This window comes from Hemitrygon akajei, chromosome 9, assembly GCF_048418815.1.
Source record: "Hemitrygon akajei chromosome 9, sHemAka1.3, whole genome shotgun sequence".
NCBI lineage: Eukaryota > Metazoa > Chordata > Chondrichthyes > Myliobatiformes > Dasyatidae > Hemitrygon > Hemitrygon akajei.
This window is the reverse complement of record NC_133132.1, coordinates 23,604,704-23,623,228: the sequence shown is the minus strand read 5'-3', so window position 1 is coordinate 23,623,228 and position 18,525 is coordinate 23,604,704. Positions and strand designations below refer to the sequence as shown.

Sequence of the window (18,525 nt, the reverse complement as noted above, 5' to 3'; positions counted from 1 at the left end):
GGTGGTAATCTATTCTGGATTTAAAACACTGAATTTAACCAAGTTAATCATCATTAAAGTAATAGGGAAAACAGGTTTGCTGAAAATGTACTCCACCCTAAAATATAAAAATCAAACCGATAGGCTGTTTTACACAGAGAATTTTTCGGTTTTAGAAAGAAATCAATAAAATTCAAAACTAGGTTTAAAAAATTCTAATTTGTAAAAACTTAAATTTTAGAAACTTCATGAAAATGAGTTATTATTCAAATATAGAACTGAGTTCTGATATTATTTCATTAACAAGATGGGAAATATTTATCTTGCAACTTCTGATTTACCTTCTGATAGTCCAAACAGATTAGCCATTTTGCAACACAAAAAATATCTTGATCATATGAAAATGATGTTTCCTGATAAATTTCGATGGAATTATTTTATAATATTGCTTTCTTGGTAATAGAATTTAATTGATTATTTTAAGTTGCATCAAAATGATGGCTACTATTAGCCATCTCATACCAAAACTTCCTAAAATAATTGGCACGAATCCTTTAGTCACATTTTGTTTAATGAGAGAATTCTGTTATAAGCACCGAAGAATCTTTTGGAGAGAATTTCAAAAAATATTCACTCACAGCTTACTTTGTTTTTTTTCCTCTCTGTTTAGTTAGCTAGAGAGTTAGGAGAGAGTTGATGGCTGGGACTGTTTTTCCCCAGAGTTACCTTACAGAACTTATAAAATCATGAAGGGTACAGATAAGGTGGAGAGTTACATTCTTTTTTCCCCAGATAGGGGAGTCAGAAACTAGAGGGTTTTAAAGGAACTTGAATTTCAGGTTTTCCACCCTGAGGGTGGTGGATGTATGGAATGAGCTACCAGAGGAAATGAATGAGGCAGGTACATTTACAAAGGACAGTTTGAACAGGTTAATGAATTGAAAAGGTTTAGATATGCACCAAATGCAGGCAAGTGGGACTAGTTTACAAAGCAAACACGAGAAAATCTGCAGATGCTGGAAATTCAAGCAACACACACAAAATGCTGGTGAAACACAGCAGGCCAGACAGCATCTATAGGGAGAAGCATTGTCGACGTTTCGTGCCGGGACCCTTCGTCAGGACTAACTGAAAGGACTTACTATCTTTCCTTTCAGTTAATCCTGACGAAGGGTCTCGGCCGTAAATGTTGACAGCGCTTCTCCCTATAGATGTTGCCTGGCCTGCTGTGTTCCACCAGCATTTTGTGTGTGTTGCTAGTTTACAAGGCACCCAATTTGACAGAGATGAGATAGGCCAAAGGGCCTGTTTCCTTTTTTTTTCTAACTTATAGTAATTTTTGTCCTGCACTGTACAGTTGCCACAACACAACAGATCTTGCCACGTATATCACTGATAATAAATCTAATGTTCATTTTATAAAAGTTGCTTCAAAGTTCATTGCTTCATTGTTTGTAAGGAATATGGGAAATGTGTTTTCACTACTCAGAACTCTTATAATATTGAATTTGTTGTCTTGTCCAGCCTTGTAGATTCCCCAGTTGCTCTGCTAATGGCACAGAGTAGATGTGAGCGAATATCCAGTCAGCTTTAACTTCTGTTTTGCTCTCTTCTTCTGGCCTCTGCCTTTTATCTTGTTTTCAGAGTCTGGCTGGATTGGAATTTTAAGTTACCACATTGTGTGCACTATATTTCTAGACATTCTGTCATTATTTTAACTGCTTATTACTTTCAGAGAGTGCTGGGATCAGTAGACTAGGCCTTTAGGTTTGGGTTCTAATTTTCTGACACAAACAAATGCTGGTAAATTATTATTCCATGAAATTATCATTGTTTTAAGCAAATCCTGCTTTTTTATTTCTTGATTGAAATATTATTAGTCAATGAGTTAATTGTGTAAATTAATAGAAAAGCTTTCATTGGAAACAGGTTCTTGAAATGAAAAAAGTCTTTCAGTCTGTAGTCTCATCAAAATATTGATGCAGTGTGGTGGCTCTGGGTAATGAAATTAAGCATTTGATTTGTTTCTGAATTTCCTACCATGAAGTACTGTAATATTTTGTTGTGTTTCTGCAGATGGTGAGATGGATGGGCTGAAGTGCCAGCATCAGGACCTGCAGGACAACTCTGACTCCTTTGCAGATCTCTCAGATATCAGTGACCTTAAGTCTCCTCTGAAACATGACCAGGATGAGTCTTTTCAGTGTGACCTCAACAATGGGAAAGTTAAAGTTGAGACCAATGCTGAATTATATGCAGAACCGAAGAAGTACACCTGCCCAGACTGTGGCTCTGTCTTTAAATCCAAGTCCTACCTGAATAAGCATATGCTAAAGGCCCATGTCAAACCCAGTGAGGGAACACTGAATGACTTGCCTACTAGCCTAAGCTCACCCTTTTCAACCCATCAGAACATGTCTCTCTTGGAGTCATTTGGATTTCAAATTGTGCAGAATGCGTTCGGCTCAACTTTGGCTGATCCTGATCCTGATCCTGATCCTGATCCTGGTCCAGATCAAGAACAGAAGCAGAGTGCCGAGGACCCTGCTGACCAAAAGTGAGATCTTATTCAAGAGCAACTCCTTAAATTACAAAACATGGTCAGGGTTGAGAAGCAGTGATCAGAATGATCACATTTTTTTAAGACATCCAAAACAAACACTGCCGGTTGGGATGGGATTGAAAAGCTAACAGTACCTGTTGGATGGTGTGGTCTGTACCAATATGACTATCAGATTTTGTGTACTCCAGGACATTGCCTTGGGCAAATGATGATTCCTTGCACAGTAGGTATCAATTGCCCTAAATCTTGAATGCAGCAGATGCATTTGTTACCACATTCAATATGTGAATTGGGGGTTGGCTCCTGCAGCTGAATTTTCCATTTGACAGTTTCTGATCAGATTGTTATAGTGATACACCTCTATGCCAGCTAACTAGTGTCTGTCCAATGAAATTTGTTAAAAATGAGCAATTTGTATTTTTAACATACTAAAAATATTCTGTGATGTCTTTTTAATTTAGAAAGGATATTATGGAATGAATTAGATAACAGGCGTTAAAATCATTTTAGTAATAAACAGTTTTTTAAAAAAATAAGTAATTGTAACTTCAGATCCCAGAAAGAGAATCTCTTGCAGAAGCCATTGATTCTTATTGGGTACCCTCTTACAATGACCTAGATGCACAACAATCAGAATTATCTGAGTGCTATAGTTGATAGAGAGTAAAAGTCGGAGTCAGCTATGGATTCACATGTAGAGTAAAAGAAAGCCAATTATACATCTATACTTGGTATCAGGCAGCATTTGTGAAAAGGGTGAAAAACACAGTAAATGTTAATTCTTCATTCTGAGATTCTAACTTTTTTTCCTGTCCATAGATGCTGCCTTACCTATTAAGTCTTTCCAGCATTTTCTGTTTTTATTTCAGATTTTCAACATCTGCAATATTTAGCTTTTGATCAGTCTATTGCAATCCCTTTATACTTTTAAAATAACTTCTCAAAATACAGACATCTTTGGCACAGTTTTAACTGATTGCCATGTGTGTTTGTGGTGATTATTATTTGGTATATATGGCTAAGTTGCGGAAAAATGTATCTAGATGACTTCAGAAGTAGTAGTATTCATTAACACATTTACAAGTACATTGAGATAATGATAAGCCAAGATTCCACAGACTTGCATTTAACTGCAAAGTAAACTGACAAGTTTCTAAATGAAAGTTTTCTGCGGTCATTAACTACTGGCGGGTGGAGGGAGCCTCAAGTCCTTTGTCAGCACGCTACAATGTTTTGAGGTTTAAACCTGTAGAAATTCAGTACTTTTTAAAAAGTATTTTCTCACTGAAGCCTTTTAACGCACATAAGCTCTTCAGTCTAATTCAGTGTTTAATGAAACCAGTTTAGTCACCCAAGGCCTCATTCTTGTATCATTTTCCTGTGCATTGTAACCGCTGTTTTGATCTTTTGATATTGGACACTAATCTCTTCAAAGTAGTGAATGACTGCATTCCAAAGGGATGAAAGAGTTTTGTTGAATACATTATATTAATTAAAGTAATTGGTGGGGGAAAAAGGAGAATCTGGGTTGGTAGCTGGAGCATTTTGTCCAGCTTACAGGAAGCCTGAAGATTGGTCATAAGACTCTTGAAATATGTAGAAATAAGAAGTGCGAGACAGGAAAAGGGCTGTTAGACACAAGTCAAAGTCCTTAGAGACAATTGCATCAGACTTTCAATTTGTCAATCACAGGGCAAATGTAGCTCTAGGAAATTATTGATAATTTATTGATTAGCAATGGGGTGAAATTGAGCTCAACAGTTTGTGAAAGAAGCTATGTGATGCTTTGGTAAAATTACAGTTGGTAAGAGGAAAAATGAACTGAATTTAATTGAAGCTTCTATTCTAAATTTTGTACATCATGTTTTCAGCTTGAGTTGTGCATCTAAACAATAAACCCCTGTTTGAGTGCAGCAGAACTAAAGGGTGCAGTGTAAAGAAATGATTGTTACTTAGTAGTGTGATTAAAGTTAGATGTTTATTTGGCTAACGTGAAACCATCTATTCTCTTTACAGTAAAATGATCATAAATGCATTAATATTTACAAACTTGGCCTCACATTAAAATTAAGATGCAAACTGAAACTCCTTGGGTATGGTGCTCATTCTAATTACCAGATTAATGATTCCATCCAGACAATGGTAATCTTAAGTCATGGAGTTGCGTGTCAATTAGATTGCTCCAGAATCTGGGCATGAAAGGGAAGAGTGTGGATATCTAACCTTGTTTGAGTGCTTTATTTGTTTGGCTGACAGTTGCAGTAAAAGCTGCAGCATTTGAAGAGAGGAGGATTTTAGGTGGTGAATCAGCCTGGGAGAACTGGAGGGTGTGGTAGGGGCAGCACAGATGGTTAGTGAGAAGAAATCAAGTGAGAGAAAAAAGTAACTTTAAAAATAGTATTTCAGAGAAACACTATGTTCACAAGGTCTATATCTGCAAGTATCTCCAAGCTGTCTTTCAGCACCAGAACCATGTCCAAAACTGATCAGACAGAGATGCCAATTGAGCCTTGTTACAAGAGACCAGTTGTATCTTTAAAGAAATCCAGGTCCAAGTGTAGTTTCCCCATCTTAGCTAGTTTAGCTGACTCATTAACCCTTTTCATTCAAATTTCTGTGATTTATTTGGATGGGATGAAAATTCTTTTGCCATTTCTACCTTTGTGTTTAAGTTAATGTTATAGATACATTAGTAATATGTGGTTATTTATCCTGTTTTGTCTTTTGTTTTCTAATATATATATTTGTGTATTTATATATTTCTTAAAGCTTTTGTTGCTGGGGAATTTTCTACTTGGATGACTCATGAGTTTGGAACACTTCATCAGGTCAGGTCTGGCATATACACAGCAATGTTTTTCAAATAAAGCATTTTTCCATCTATCAGCTGTTCTTGCAGCTTCTCTGAAGTAGAACAAACATATTGTGACCAGAGGCACCTTGAAGGACTAGTTGATGGTGTTATCAAATATTCTTTCTGTTAACTGCTTAGCACCCTGCAGAGAATGAACATATTCTACGTCATCTACATTAAAGCTACATATTAAAGAGCAGGGTACACATAGCTAACTCATTCCCTTTCTTTGCCTCGTTTAAGTGTCTAAAACTTAAGAGTTATCCTTCATTTATCACTGGATTGAAAGTAACTTAACAAACCCAGAAATAGTTTCCAATAACTGTTCTGTTTAAATTAAGATTTATCTGGTCTGTTTACATTTCAAAGACTAATTTATTGTTTATATACGTTATTCATTTTTATGATGTCACATTTTAAATGACACCTGTTCAATTTCCAGGTTGGAGCCTTTTGTCATTAACTTGTAGATGTGTTTCAGCCTGATGGTCATATAGGTGAGATAAATGATCTTACAGTCCTCCTGATTCAGTGACCTTTGTAAACTACCTTGGGCTATTGAGTGTGTTGATTAATTATTTTTATTACAAGCACTGGTAAATACATTGCTAACACATCATAGAGAGATGCAGCACAGAAACGTGCCCTTTGATTCCCAAAGTCAGTCAGCAGATAACACTATTTCTACACTAATCCCGTGTTTTGTCTATTCTCCAACATTCTCATCAACTACCCCTTGACTACCACTCAATCTACACACTCAGAGCAGTCTATAGAACCTACTTACCCACAAGCCTTTCCTGTGGGAGGAAACTGGAGCACCTGGAAGAAAGCCACAGTCATGGTGAGAATTGATCCTGGTTCTTCAGCACTATGAGACAGCAGCTTTACCAGCTGATCGTTATGCAGTGACTTCGCTTGTGTGGCCACAGGTCCCATTTAAGGTTAATGCCACTACTCAGTGTCTACGTACACAAAAAAAAAACCCAGGGTCTACTGTAACCCTTCATGAGTTGAGGAAAGAACATCACTGAGTGGAAACAGTATGATCTGTATAAAAACAGTTAACAAGTATTTTCAGGTTTTTCTATATTGATTAAATTTTTTTATATAATTGGAAATGGAAAATGGAAAATAACTTCTAACGAAAGGTCACTGGCACAGCAAATAGATTCTCTAACTTTTATCACAGGAGCTGCCTGACTATTTTTAGTATTTTCTAGGGTTTTTATTTCAGATTTCTATTATCTAGTTTATGTTTAGCTTTTTTTATTATTACTTTCTTAGATTCCTTTTGTCAAAGGAGGTGCTTGATTAACAAAAATTAATGATTATAGATGAAAAGTACGCTTTCTCAAATAGTGATGTACGTTGATGGGAATAACATAAAATATACATTTAATCAAAAAAACCTTTTTTAACCTTTGACAAAGCAACAATATTGTCGTATACCCATGGATGTTACCAAAGAAACGGTGATCCCAAGTTGTGGTTTAGTCTTGCTGGATTTTATTTAAGCTTTGCTCAAACAATGATATGACAGCTTGCAGAGTAATGTTTTCTCAACTCCTATTAAGTATTTGTTAAACTAATTTGCAGGTGCCATGTCATTTATAAAGCACTGAATAGCAGAAATAAACTACTTTAAAAATCTATAATGACCAAACAAGTAAAGAGGTAGCAGACGTATTGTCATGAAGTCAAAGAGCTAACTTCAGGAGAGTTTCCTTTGGCCATAGAGTAGTGAGGCATTGGATACTAAAGATCTTTCCCAGGATCCAATTCTGTATGTTGCATATTTAAGGTTTCATAAAGTTTTGTGGTTTCCCTTTGATCCTATTTGTATAAAAAATGCATTCAGTATTTTTATTCCCTTTTTTTCCAAGTATCCAGAATTTGCTTTACGAAATACAATACAACATTTTTTGCTGTACTTTGATCTGGTCTAAAATATAGCAGTCAAATAACAAGAGTTTATCAAATGAGTTTTATCCTGATCTTTGCCGAGCCAGTTGGCCTCAGGTGGGTGACAATATGATAGCAACAAATGAGCTTGACTCTCCTTGACTGGAAGCCTAGTGGGTGACAGCACCTGTTTCTGCTAAAAAGTATGAGTGCACTTTTGAAGAAAGATGGCAAAGTTGACAATGAGTAATTAAAAAATAAGAAATCAGACCTGAGGCACATTTAAAGCATAGAAACCCTGCAGTAGTCTGATAGTTTCTTTGTCACCATGACTTCAATAATTCTAAAAGCAGGATAACATTATTTACTTTCAGTCAAGATTTAAATAATTGGGCATCTAAAATTTTGATTGTTAATTCAGGTTTACAGTAAAACAAATTATTTGGTGCAGTGTGTCTGTGATGCTGTGTGAGCTCCATGTAAGCCTCCTGTCACCCCGATTAATCAATGTAAGCTATTCCTATCTCCTTACAGATTAACTTTCTCTGAAGTACTTCTGTGCATGTAACTTGGTAGCACGTTAATCACTCTGGATAAAGGAGGTTCTCCTGTTTTTTTTTAGATTTATTAATGGATATCTTACCTATAGAGTTCAAGATTTGACATCCCCCTGACATATAGAAATAGCTTCTGTACCTAAGATATATACTGTGTCAGGCTTAAAAGTCTGCAAGGCTAAACCTGAGCATTTTTCATAAAATGGTCAAGGTCAGTCTCTTCAGTCTTTTCCTGATGGGTATGGTCTCTCAGTTTTGGCACCATCAGTGTACTATTTTTTAATGCACCTTCAGTACCTCAATATATTTTTGTTATGTGGGTATGGGTGCTGTAAGTATTGCGGTAGGAGTTTAGTTTAACCTCTTTGCTTGGGGATTTTCAGTGCACACTTTTTATTGTTCATCTCTGGAATTGTATCTTAAATTGTGTGGTGTTTGGAGTCCAACACTAATGGAAAAAAAAAGACTTTTTTAAAAATCAATATTCTGCCACTACTAGAGGAACAAGATATATCAACTGTTATTTGTTAGTGGGAGACTGACTTCTGTGTCAATAAATAGCAGATTTAACACAGAAAATACTGGAGGGACTCAGCAGATCAGGACACATCTATGGAAAAGAATAAAAAGTCGCTGTTTCAGGCTGAGAGCCTTCATCTTGATTAAGGGTTTCAGTCCAAAAGGTTGGCTTTTCATTCCTTTCCATTGATACTTCCTGCCCTGCTGAGTTCCTCCAGCATTTTCTGTGTATTACTCTGGATTTCCAGCATCTGCAGAATGTCTTGTGTTTTGAGTTGCAGGTTTAAGTGACTTTGTAAAAAATTAAATCCTACAATATTGGTTATTTGATGCTTTCCTTATAAAAGCTGAAGGTAAATACACACAAAGTGAGGGACTGATACAGAGCCCATGATGCTTCCATTGGTTAGGATGTCATTTGATACTACATAGAGCTGTATAAAACAGGTAGGCTCCACGGTTGGCCTCAGCCTGATTGGTACTGAATTTCAGTCATCATAAAAGAAGAAACAATAGAAATGTTGTAGTTAGTTTCCTTTCTTTGAACCAAGAAGGAAGGTTCCACATTATTGCTACCCATTCACTGACGCATAAGAGCTGCATGTGTGTAAACATGCCTGAGAATAGGGTGAAACTTGGTGGTGTTGCCTATTCCCTCCGTGGTTGATTATCTCTCCGTTGAGTGGAATGTGGGCAATAACTAAACGAGCTGAAATCCAAAAGATGCCATCAGATATTGAGGGAAGTTGTGGTTATTGGTTAGAGTTGGGGTGGAGGGGTGGTTTAAGGTAGTCGAGAATAACAACATAAATTTGTGAGTGGGGGTAATGTTACAGAACAGAAAATGCTCTTACTCACTGGCTCCCAATGTCAAGATAGGATCTGTGCAACCAGTACATTTTATAAGTACTCTGCTAGTTATTGAGGGTCCCTACAGGTGAAATCTGTAGGCTGAACCTTTTGGGAGATTTGTTTCTTAGCAGTTGTCAATGGAAGCAGTATCTCTTGCCTGCAATATCCTCAGAGTTTTCGTGATTGTCCTCAGCAATAATATTGAACATATTGCTGATGTCATTGGAAACGGACGGTAGGGTATGGACTTTGCCTAGCACACAAACAAAATATCCAGTCCTCCAAGCCAAGTGATAGGTTTGCAGACTCAGCACAAGAACTTCTATTTTTCTTTTGATACTCAGCCCCATCCCCTTTACTTCCTGGTCCTCAGCAGCCTGCCTTATCTTCTGATGTGGCTGGTGAGATAGTCCTTTGATACCATGCAGTTTGCCAGAGGATATGAACAATAGTTTTAAGGCTCAGAATCAGGCAGTTGGTTTCCATCATGCCTGGCTCCTTTAAATGTGTGTTCACAATATAAATAATTTGCCTCACTTAGAGCAACTAATAAGCAGTCACTGACGCTACAGAATTTCGCATAGCTAATTAAAACAATATTTGAAGGCTAATGCAAAAAACAAGGGAGGGAGATGGTAGTTCTGGCACCAGCATGTACAGTAACCTAAACTGGGAGTGTTTTGTTTCAAGTGTTTTTGCCAGAAAGAAATGTACAATAGTGTGAGTTCAATAATTCTTAACATATAAAGTTTAGGTAGGTGGATGGGAAGTCACAGGCATTTAAGTACTAAACGTTTAAATCATTTTATATACCATATCTGAAACTTACATTCAGTTAATATCTTAAACTGCTTGTTTCCTGTGCTCCACTTGTGATGTGTGCAGGTTTAGTAGAACATAATAAATTTCTTGGGTGTGAGCTTCAAAGCTCCATACAAACATATGTGTTATATCGATCATGTTACTATTAAGAAATTTATTGGCTTTTTCTTTTGTGGGCTATTCAGTACGATGTACACACCCTGATGATTGCAAAGCTGCTTGAGAGACAAGCATTTGTTTCCGTCTATAATGGCTTCTAAATTGTAGAAAACTGAAGTAGATGATGTAATGTAATCTGTTCAATATTTTTATACTGTGGACGCTGGGAAAAAGGTGGATAATGAATTCAGATGGTAGTGCTCATGACCTCCTGAGGAATTACCTTTAGTTTGTGTTTCCGTGTAATTAAAAGCAAATTTTTAATATGTTTAATAATTGTCTGTGTCTTAATTATTTAAATGTCTTAAAATGCTGTAGTTGTGAAATATTCAGTATATCCCATGGATGAGACCATCATTCACAACACAGATTGAGAAGTTCCTGTGCTCAGATCATCCAGCTACTCCGTTGATCACATTAATATGGGTTATTTTTCAGACAGGTTATAACAGTATATTTTTGTTTTTTTTTGTTGTCAAGTTATTGCTTAAATTTTGAGTTTTAGTTCCATTGGCATCTGCTGCATGTTCACTTATGAACAGGGCAGTGTTCCCGTGCAGTATTCAGTGAAGTGTAAAGTAGGCATGTCGGGATTCTTCAATTTAGCTGAAGGCACCACTCAGTTAAGTTGTTGAATTTTCCCTTTCAGGCCTGGGCTGTGTGTGGGGAGTGAATTTCAAACTGTGGAACACAGGGCTAGCTTACAGTGTTCAGGCAGATCACACTGCTGCTACGAACAGCCAGGTTAAAGAGTGCATTGATGTCTTTGTAAGCTTTTATGTTGTCCATTCGGAGGGTGGTGCTTGCTGATTCCTATAGACCTATTGGGAATGGAGGTTCTGTAGTTATTGAGATTGAGGTGTTGTCTTGTGTCAGATGCCTTGCCTTGCACTCTGGACCCTGGTCAGGAGCATGGGCTGGCACAGAGCAGACCATCCTGCACAGTTATGCCAGGCAGGTGTAACTCAAGTAAAACATGTAGTCACGTTATTTAAATTTCCACAACTTCCTGCATCTAAGCTACACAACACTGTTCCAGCACCATATTGAAGGCCTGTTAATTTGTGGTAAGATTTACGGTGCTTTCTGTAGTAACTGATCAGAAATTACAACCACAGCTTCCATTGGTTTAAAAACTGAATGCATCATAACTGTAAGGCATTACATCCAGAACATTAAACCAGGCATTTCAGTGACAATTAAATCTCAACAGTTTTTTCCATAGACGCAGTTCCCCCTGCCCCAATTAAAAATTCCATCTGCTGTATTAATATAAAATGCCTACAGTCAGAGTTCTTCATGTCAGTCAGTCCCTCCAGAGGGTGATTCATCACTGTGTATTAGTGGTTGTACTTGGTGTCTGAAAGGATAAGAAGAATTGTTGGAACTAGCTTACTTTTGTAGCAATTCATTTCAGTCAGTTTATTGGGTTTGTTAAGGGACTCAGGAATGGAGGTGGGGGAGTTTAATTTGATAACGTGGTTACTGCTTGTCAGTTGGCCACATTGCACCAGTCAATGCTTGGATGCTTTGAACAGATGTTGCTGTTTCTCATTAAGGACAATGGCATTCTGATCATCCCTTCACTTTAGTGCAGTGATACCACTTCCTAAAGTTTAACCAGGAGTGCCAGTGCATGTTTAATTGTGGTGTGATTATTATGTTTACCATCCCTTCCCTTCATCACCCATCCATTGTGATAAATCAGTAACTCCCCAATCTGTTTGTCTCTGTGGGTTGCTTCTCAAAATGCAAGGTAGATACTGTCCAAGCAGGGTATTCCAATTCCTCCTCCCAAGGAGAACAGAACCAGCATAGCCACTCGCTAGCAGCAAAGATAACAAGTACCTGAAGGAGCTCAGAGAGTGGTAGTAGGCACTCTACATGTCAATGGGCTGGATTTACAGAATAGAATTCTTGGGTCAACTAAAATCTGGACACGCAAATGATACTAATGAGCAAGTGGGTGATATCTGACGGCTTCTCAAGAAGTTCAGAGAGAATCAAAGTTATATAATTTGTGTTTTCTCTCTCACCTTTTCTGGATTTGTCTGATAACAGTCTGCTGAAATAATGCTAGCTGCAAGAGTGTTTTAGCCATAAATGTGTAAGGAATCAAAACAACCTGATCACACTGTAGTTCACCTTTATCTGTTAAACTCTGATATTGAATATGTGATGACAACACATAAGTGATGCAGCTCAGTTACCATGTGCCTTCAATGGGATACTTACAATGTTCACTGGAGTACCATTTGTAAATGAGAACCTGTTCAGATTTGTTTTTGTATCATTTTCCCCAGGCATTCTGAATTGGATTTTAAAACTAGCAGTGTTATCTTGACCATCTGTTACAAAACTAGAAGTGTTTTTATTTGCATTTTGTAAGGTGACTGAGTACATGCCAATCCCACAGGCATGTGTTGCTTTTTTTTTGTACTAGCTTGCAAGTTAAATTCCCTGTATTGTGTATTTACAGGATGGGTGTAATATGACTTATTAATAAATGTCTAGAGCAAATACAGTGTGCTTATTTCTTCTCCCAGTGGATTAAATGTGGTGTTGCTCAGTACTTGATAGATCTTCTATTTCCCTGTCACTCTGATTTTCCTTTGTCCCTGAACTGCTCCTCTCTCATCACCCACTGCCTCTTGCTCAGATACCTGGTGTGTTGTTGGAGGGGTGAAAGACTACATGCAATGTATTTGGAGTTGGGCCACCCCATGGTAACTCCTGCACCATTATTTCCTCCGACCATCCATTTTATGTCTCAATATCTATTATCCTCACTTTCCGAATCAGAATCAGGTTTAATATCACTGGCATTTATTGTTTTATGGCAGCAGTACAGTGCAATATATTTAAAAAACTATAAATTACATAGTTATAATTTTGCTTTCCCTCTTGTTACCCTTGCCTTCCTCCCTAAGAATGACCTTGCTGCAGCTTTCCTCGTTTCCTCTAAGATGGTTGGTTTTGCTGTTGAAATGGTGAATCAGTATCTTTTAAGGCCAAAGGATAATATGGATAAATTTGATAACCAGTCACAAAGCTTCTGTAGTCAGTTCTACTGTTGTCATGGCAGAGTTGTTGCTGGCAGGGTATTCTATTTTGTTACAAAGTGATGGGGAGAGTTTGGGTTAGGGCAGGAGTAGGGATAGAAAAGGTAGAAAAGCTGGAAGAGCTTCTGGAAAAAGGAAATGAGAAATTCAAGTTCAAGTTTATTATCATTCAATACAGGTACTCCGCCAAATCCAGACCAAGATGCACAACACAATCCATGCAGCTCAAACACAGTAATATTACCATAAATAGCTTAAGAAATAATAAGCCTTTATGACATAAGAGAAGAAAGGGTGAGCAGCAGTAGAATATATACTCTGTACCAACTGTCTGCACTGTTCAGGAAAGTCATGGTTGCATTTTTCATCCCTCCATGTTCCTGCCCTTATCCCATATCCTTAATTTCCCTTCATTTAGCATCCATCTCGACATGTTTATGTTACCTCCTCCCCATACAATTTGATGTGCTGACTAATCAAGAACCTATTGACCTCTGCTTTAAATATTCCCGATGACTTGCCTCCACAGCCATCTATGGCAATGAATTCCATATATTCATTACTCATTGGCTTAAAAAGTTCTTCTCTCATCTGTTCTAAATGGACAGTACAGGCCCAGAGCCATCAAACACGACTCGTACATTAACCCTTTCAATCAAAAATCATTGTCATGAACCTCCTCTGGACCCTCTCCAATGCCAACACATCTTTTCTTAGATAAGGGGCCCAAAACTGCTCAATGATCCAAGTGCTTTATAAAGCCCCAACAATGCATTCTTGCTCTTATGTTCTAATCCTCTCAAAATGTGTGTTGACATTGCATTTGCCTTCCTTACTACTGACTCAAACTGCAAGTTAACCTTTAGGGAATCCTACACGAGGACACCCAAGTCTCCTTGCACCTCTGATTTTTGAATTTTCTCAGTTTATAAAACTTAAAACAAAAGTGCATGACTGTACACTTCCCTACACTTTATATAATTCTCCACTTCGCGTATTCTCCCATTCTGTCAAATCCTTCTGCAGCCTCCCAGCTTCCTCAACACTAGCTGCCCCTCCACCTATTTTCACATCATCCACAAACCTGCCCACAAAGCCATCAATTCCGTCATCCAAATTATTTGCATATAACCTGAAAAGAAGTGGTCCCAACACTGGTAGCCAACCAGAAAAGGCCCCCTTTATTCCCACTCTTTGCCTCCTGCCAGTCAGCCAATCTTCTGAGTATGCTAGTATCTTTCCTGTAATATCATGGGCTCTTGTTAAGCAGCCACTAAATCTCATTTGTTATATTTGCCTGTTATTTCCTCAAAGAACTCCCAACAGATTTGTCAGGCAATGTTTCCCCTTAAGGAAACCATGCTATTTTATCATGTGCCACCATGTACTCTTAATAAACTTCCCTTAATAATGGACTGCAACATCTTCCTAACCACTGAAATTAGGCTAACTGGTCTATAAATTTACTTTCTTCTGCCTCTCTCCCTTCTTGAAAAGAGTGCAGTTTTCCATTATGTACCAAGACACCAAGCATTCACAATGATGCATCACTCTGCGATTTGATGCACTGACCAACACAGATTGTTGCCAAGAGGAGCTGGGCTACAGCACTTCGTATCCTTCTGTGTTGTTATGAGATTATTTGACCCAGGACAGCAAACCATTAATCCTATTTACCAACCCCCTCTTCCTCCACCCATTTGCTCCCCCTTGGATTCTTTTTGCTATTAACCTACACTAAGAGATAATTTGCATTTGCCAAGTAATCTATCAGCATGGTTTTGGGATGTCAGAGATGACTTGTGTTTGCAGGAGGATGCACAAATTCCATGTGGAAAGCAGCCAAGCTCAGGGTTGAACTGCGTTCTCTGGAGCTGTGATGCAGTAGCACTTTCTGTTTTTTCACAATATGCTGTGATATCTAGTCACCCTTCAACTATTTCAAGAAATAACTACTAGACTGAAATACTTTTTCTTCATTTGTGCTATTAATTTGTCTGTCTTGTTGTATACATGTATATTTGTCATTTTACAATTTTACCTCCATGACCTTCATTCACAAAACCCATCAGCCTTATCAAACTTGTTGATGCTTTGATCCCTATCACTACTGTTGATTTTCTTTAAGTATATAAATTCAATCAACACACAAAAATGCTGGAGGAACTGAGCAGGTCAGGCAGCATTAAAAGAGGGGAATGAACAACTGATATTTCAGGCCAACATTAGGACACAGCCTCCCCCTGCGTTAGTTTAAATTGGTTCATTATTGACATATGTACAAGGAAAAAATTGCCTTGCATAACAAACAAAAGCTCCACAACATTAATTATTTGACATTGTACTCTGGGCACTTTATTAGGTACACCTGTACACCTTGTTATTGCAAATACATAATTAGCCAATCAAATGTTCAGACCAAATATCAGAATGGGAAAGAAATGTGATCTAAGTGATTTTGACTGGAATTATTGTAGATGTCAGATGGGGTGATCTGAGTATCTGAAAAGCCACTGATCTCTTGGGATTTTCACACACACCAGTCTCTAGAGTTTACAGAGAATGGTGCAAAAAACAAAAAAAAAATCATCCAGTGAGTGGCAGTTCTGTGGGCAAAAATGCCTTGTTGATGACAAAGGTCAGAGGTGAATGGTGTGACTGACAGGAAGGCGACAATAACTCAAGTAACCATGTGTTACAACAGTGCTGTGCAATTGAATATACAACACATCAAACCTTGAAGTGGATGGGCTACAGCAGCAGAAGACCATGAACATACACTCAGCGGCCACTTTATCAAGTGCAGGAGGTAGCTAATAAAGTGTATTTGGCCACAACCTAGTTTAAGTGAAACAAACACAAAATGCTAGAAGAACTCAGGAGGTCAGGCAGCATCGATGCCGAGGAATAAACAGTCAATGTTTCAGGCTGAGACCCTTCATCAAGATCTTGCGTGTTGGCCTTAAATGTTGACTGTTTATTCCTACAAAACAGGAAAGATGGATGATGGCTGGTCCCAGGACAAATCATTAATCTCCGTTGCGCATACCAATCCCCTTCTGTGGATACCTCTGGGTGTATCCTTTTGCTGGGTAGAAAATGTTGCTTATTTTTATAGAAACACTGATGTCTGGAATAAGTCTTCCTTCATCCTACATCCTACTAAATCAGTGGCAAGGGTATTATTTAAAGTAAATTTATTATCAAAGGACATATATGTTGCCATATACCACCCTGAAATTCATTTTCTTGCAGGCATTCATGATAGACACAATGGAATCACTGAAAAGCTGCCTGCAAGGTGAACAAAGAAAATGTGCAAAAGACAACAAACTATCCAAATGCAAAAAGAAAAAGAAACAAAATAATAAACAAACAAATAAATAAATAATCAATAAATATTGAGAACTTGAGTTGAAGGTTCCTTGAAAGTGAGTCCATAGTTTGCAGATGAGTGAAGATGAATGACACTATACTCTCCGGTTCTAGAGCCTGATAGTTGAAGGGTATTAACTGTTCCTGAACCTGGTGGTGCGAGTCCTGAGTCCCCTGTATCTTCTTCCTGATAGCAGCAGTGAGAAGAGAGCATGATGTGGGTGGTGGGGAGAAGGTCCTTGATGATGGATGCTGGTTTCCTGAGACACTGCTCCTTGTAGATGTGCTCAGTAGTGGGGAGGACTTTACCCTTAATGGACTGTGCCGTATCCGCTACATTTTATAGGATTTTTCTGTTCAAGGGCATTGGTGTTTTTATACCAGGTGGTGATGCAGCTAATCAATATTCTCTCAACTGTGCACTATTTGAAGGAAGGTTTCCAATATCTTCTGTGGACAGCTAGAGTTGTAACGCAAATGTGTTTGTGACTATAATGCACAATTTAAAGAAAACTAGGGTTTTTTTTTAATTGCAGAGTTTTAATCTGTGCGGAATTGCTGTGATCTATGTGACTGTGACAGTTTTCTCTAGTTACATACACGCTGACATCCCACTGGTGAAATGGAGGGGGGAGTAGCGTCTCCTGCATTATCTGTGAAAGATAGCTACAAAATGAAATGGATTTCAAAAGTTGAAAGTACATTTCTTACTGAAGTATGTGTACCATATACATACAGCCTTGAGATTCCTCTTCTTGCAGGCAGCCTCAAAACGAACCCAATTCACAAAAAAAAACCACCAAGACTATCAAATGTCTAAAGTGCAAAAAAAACTTGCAAGCAATAAAAAAATAAATAATATATAGACCATGAACCACAGAGACCACAGCCATGGATCCAGTTCAGCACTGAGGCAAGGGAAGCCTCTCCAGGAGCTGATGGCTACAGGCCTCAGCACTGAGGCAAGTAAGACATGGAGTAGTGATCTGAACACCAGTTTGTCCTCCACCCTCGGTCTCGACACCTTAATCTTTTTCATCTGGCTCTGCATTTAATTTGGCTAAACATCGGTTCATTATTCATTCTGGGGCCTGGTCCCTGCCTGTCAATTCGACAATACCTGCACTACTTGAATTTTTAAAATAAGAACTTCCGATCATTTCAAGGACCAACTTTATTCGCTACATATCATACAGTTACATGTGTTAGGAATTTGCTGTGGTGTGTTGGTGCAACATGTTACAGAAAAGAACAGCACTCAACATTATGAAGACTCATAAAAAAATTATGTACGGATATGGAATAAAATGTGCACAAATACATAAATACCAACTGGTGTTAACAATGTAAGTAGCATTATAGTCAAGTCTAGTTTATTGTCATTTCAACCATAGACTGCTGGTACAGTACACAGTAAAAACAAAACAACGTTCCTTCAGGACCCTAGTGCTACATATAACCATGTAACATATAACAATTACAGCACGGAAACAGGCCGTCTCGGCCCTTCTAGTCCATGCCAAATGCTTACTCTCATCTAGTCCCACTGACCCACACTCAGCCCATAACACTCCCTTCCTTTCCTGTCCATATACCTATCCAATTTTGCTTTAAATGACAATACTGAACCTGCCTCTACCACTTCTACTGGAAGCTCATTCCACACAGCTACCATTCTCTGAGTAAAGAAATTCCCCCTCATGTTACCCTTAAACTTTTGCCCCCTAACTCTCAACTCATGTCCTCTTGTTTGAATCTCCCCTCCTCTCAATGGGAAAAGCCTATCCACGTCAACTCTATCTACCCCCCTCATAATTTTAAATACCTCTATCAAGTCCCCCCTCAACCTTCTATGCTCCAAACAATAAAGACCTAACT

The 18,525-nt window shown here is 38.1% G+C and overlaps 1 protein-coding gene across 3 annotated transcripts in view; it reads left to right on the top strand.

The window, feature by feature from the left end:
* Positions 1 to 16,610, top strand: part of patz1 (POZ/BTB and AT hook containing zinc finger 1) — a 74,748-nt gene extending 58,138 nt beyond the window's left edge. For 2 of the 3 annotated variants that reach the window (XM_073055633.1, XM_073055632.1), the window contains 2 exons: positions 2,056 to 2,536; positions 5,312 to 12,730. In XM_073055633.1, coding sequence (XP_072911734.1) covers positions 2,056 to 2,536; positions 5,312 to 5,351 — 521 coding nt within the window. In that variant the 3' untranslated portion in view covers positions 5,352 to 12,730. Of the gene's footprint in view, positions 1 to 2,055; positions 2,537 to 5,311; positions 12,731 to 16,527 lie in introns of those variants that run through there. The other variant, XM_073055634.1, reaches the window with a different exon arrangement.
* The last annotated feature ends 1,915 nt before the right edge of the window (positions 16,611 to 18,525 follow it).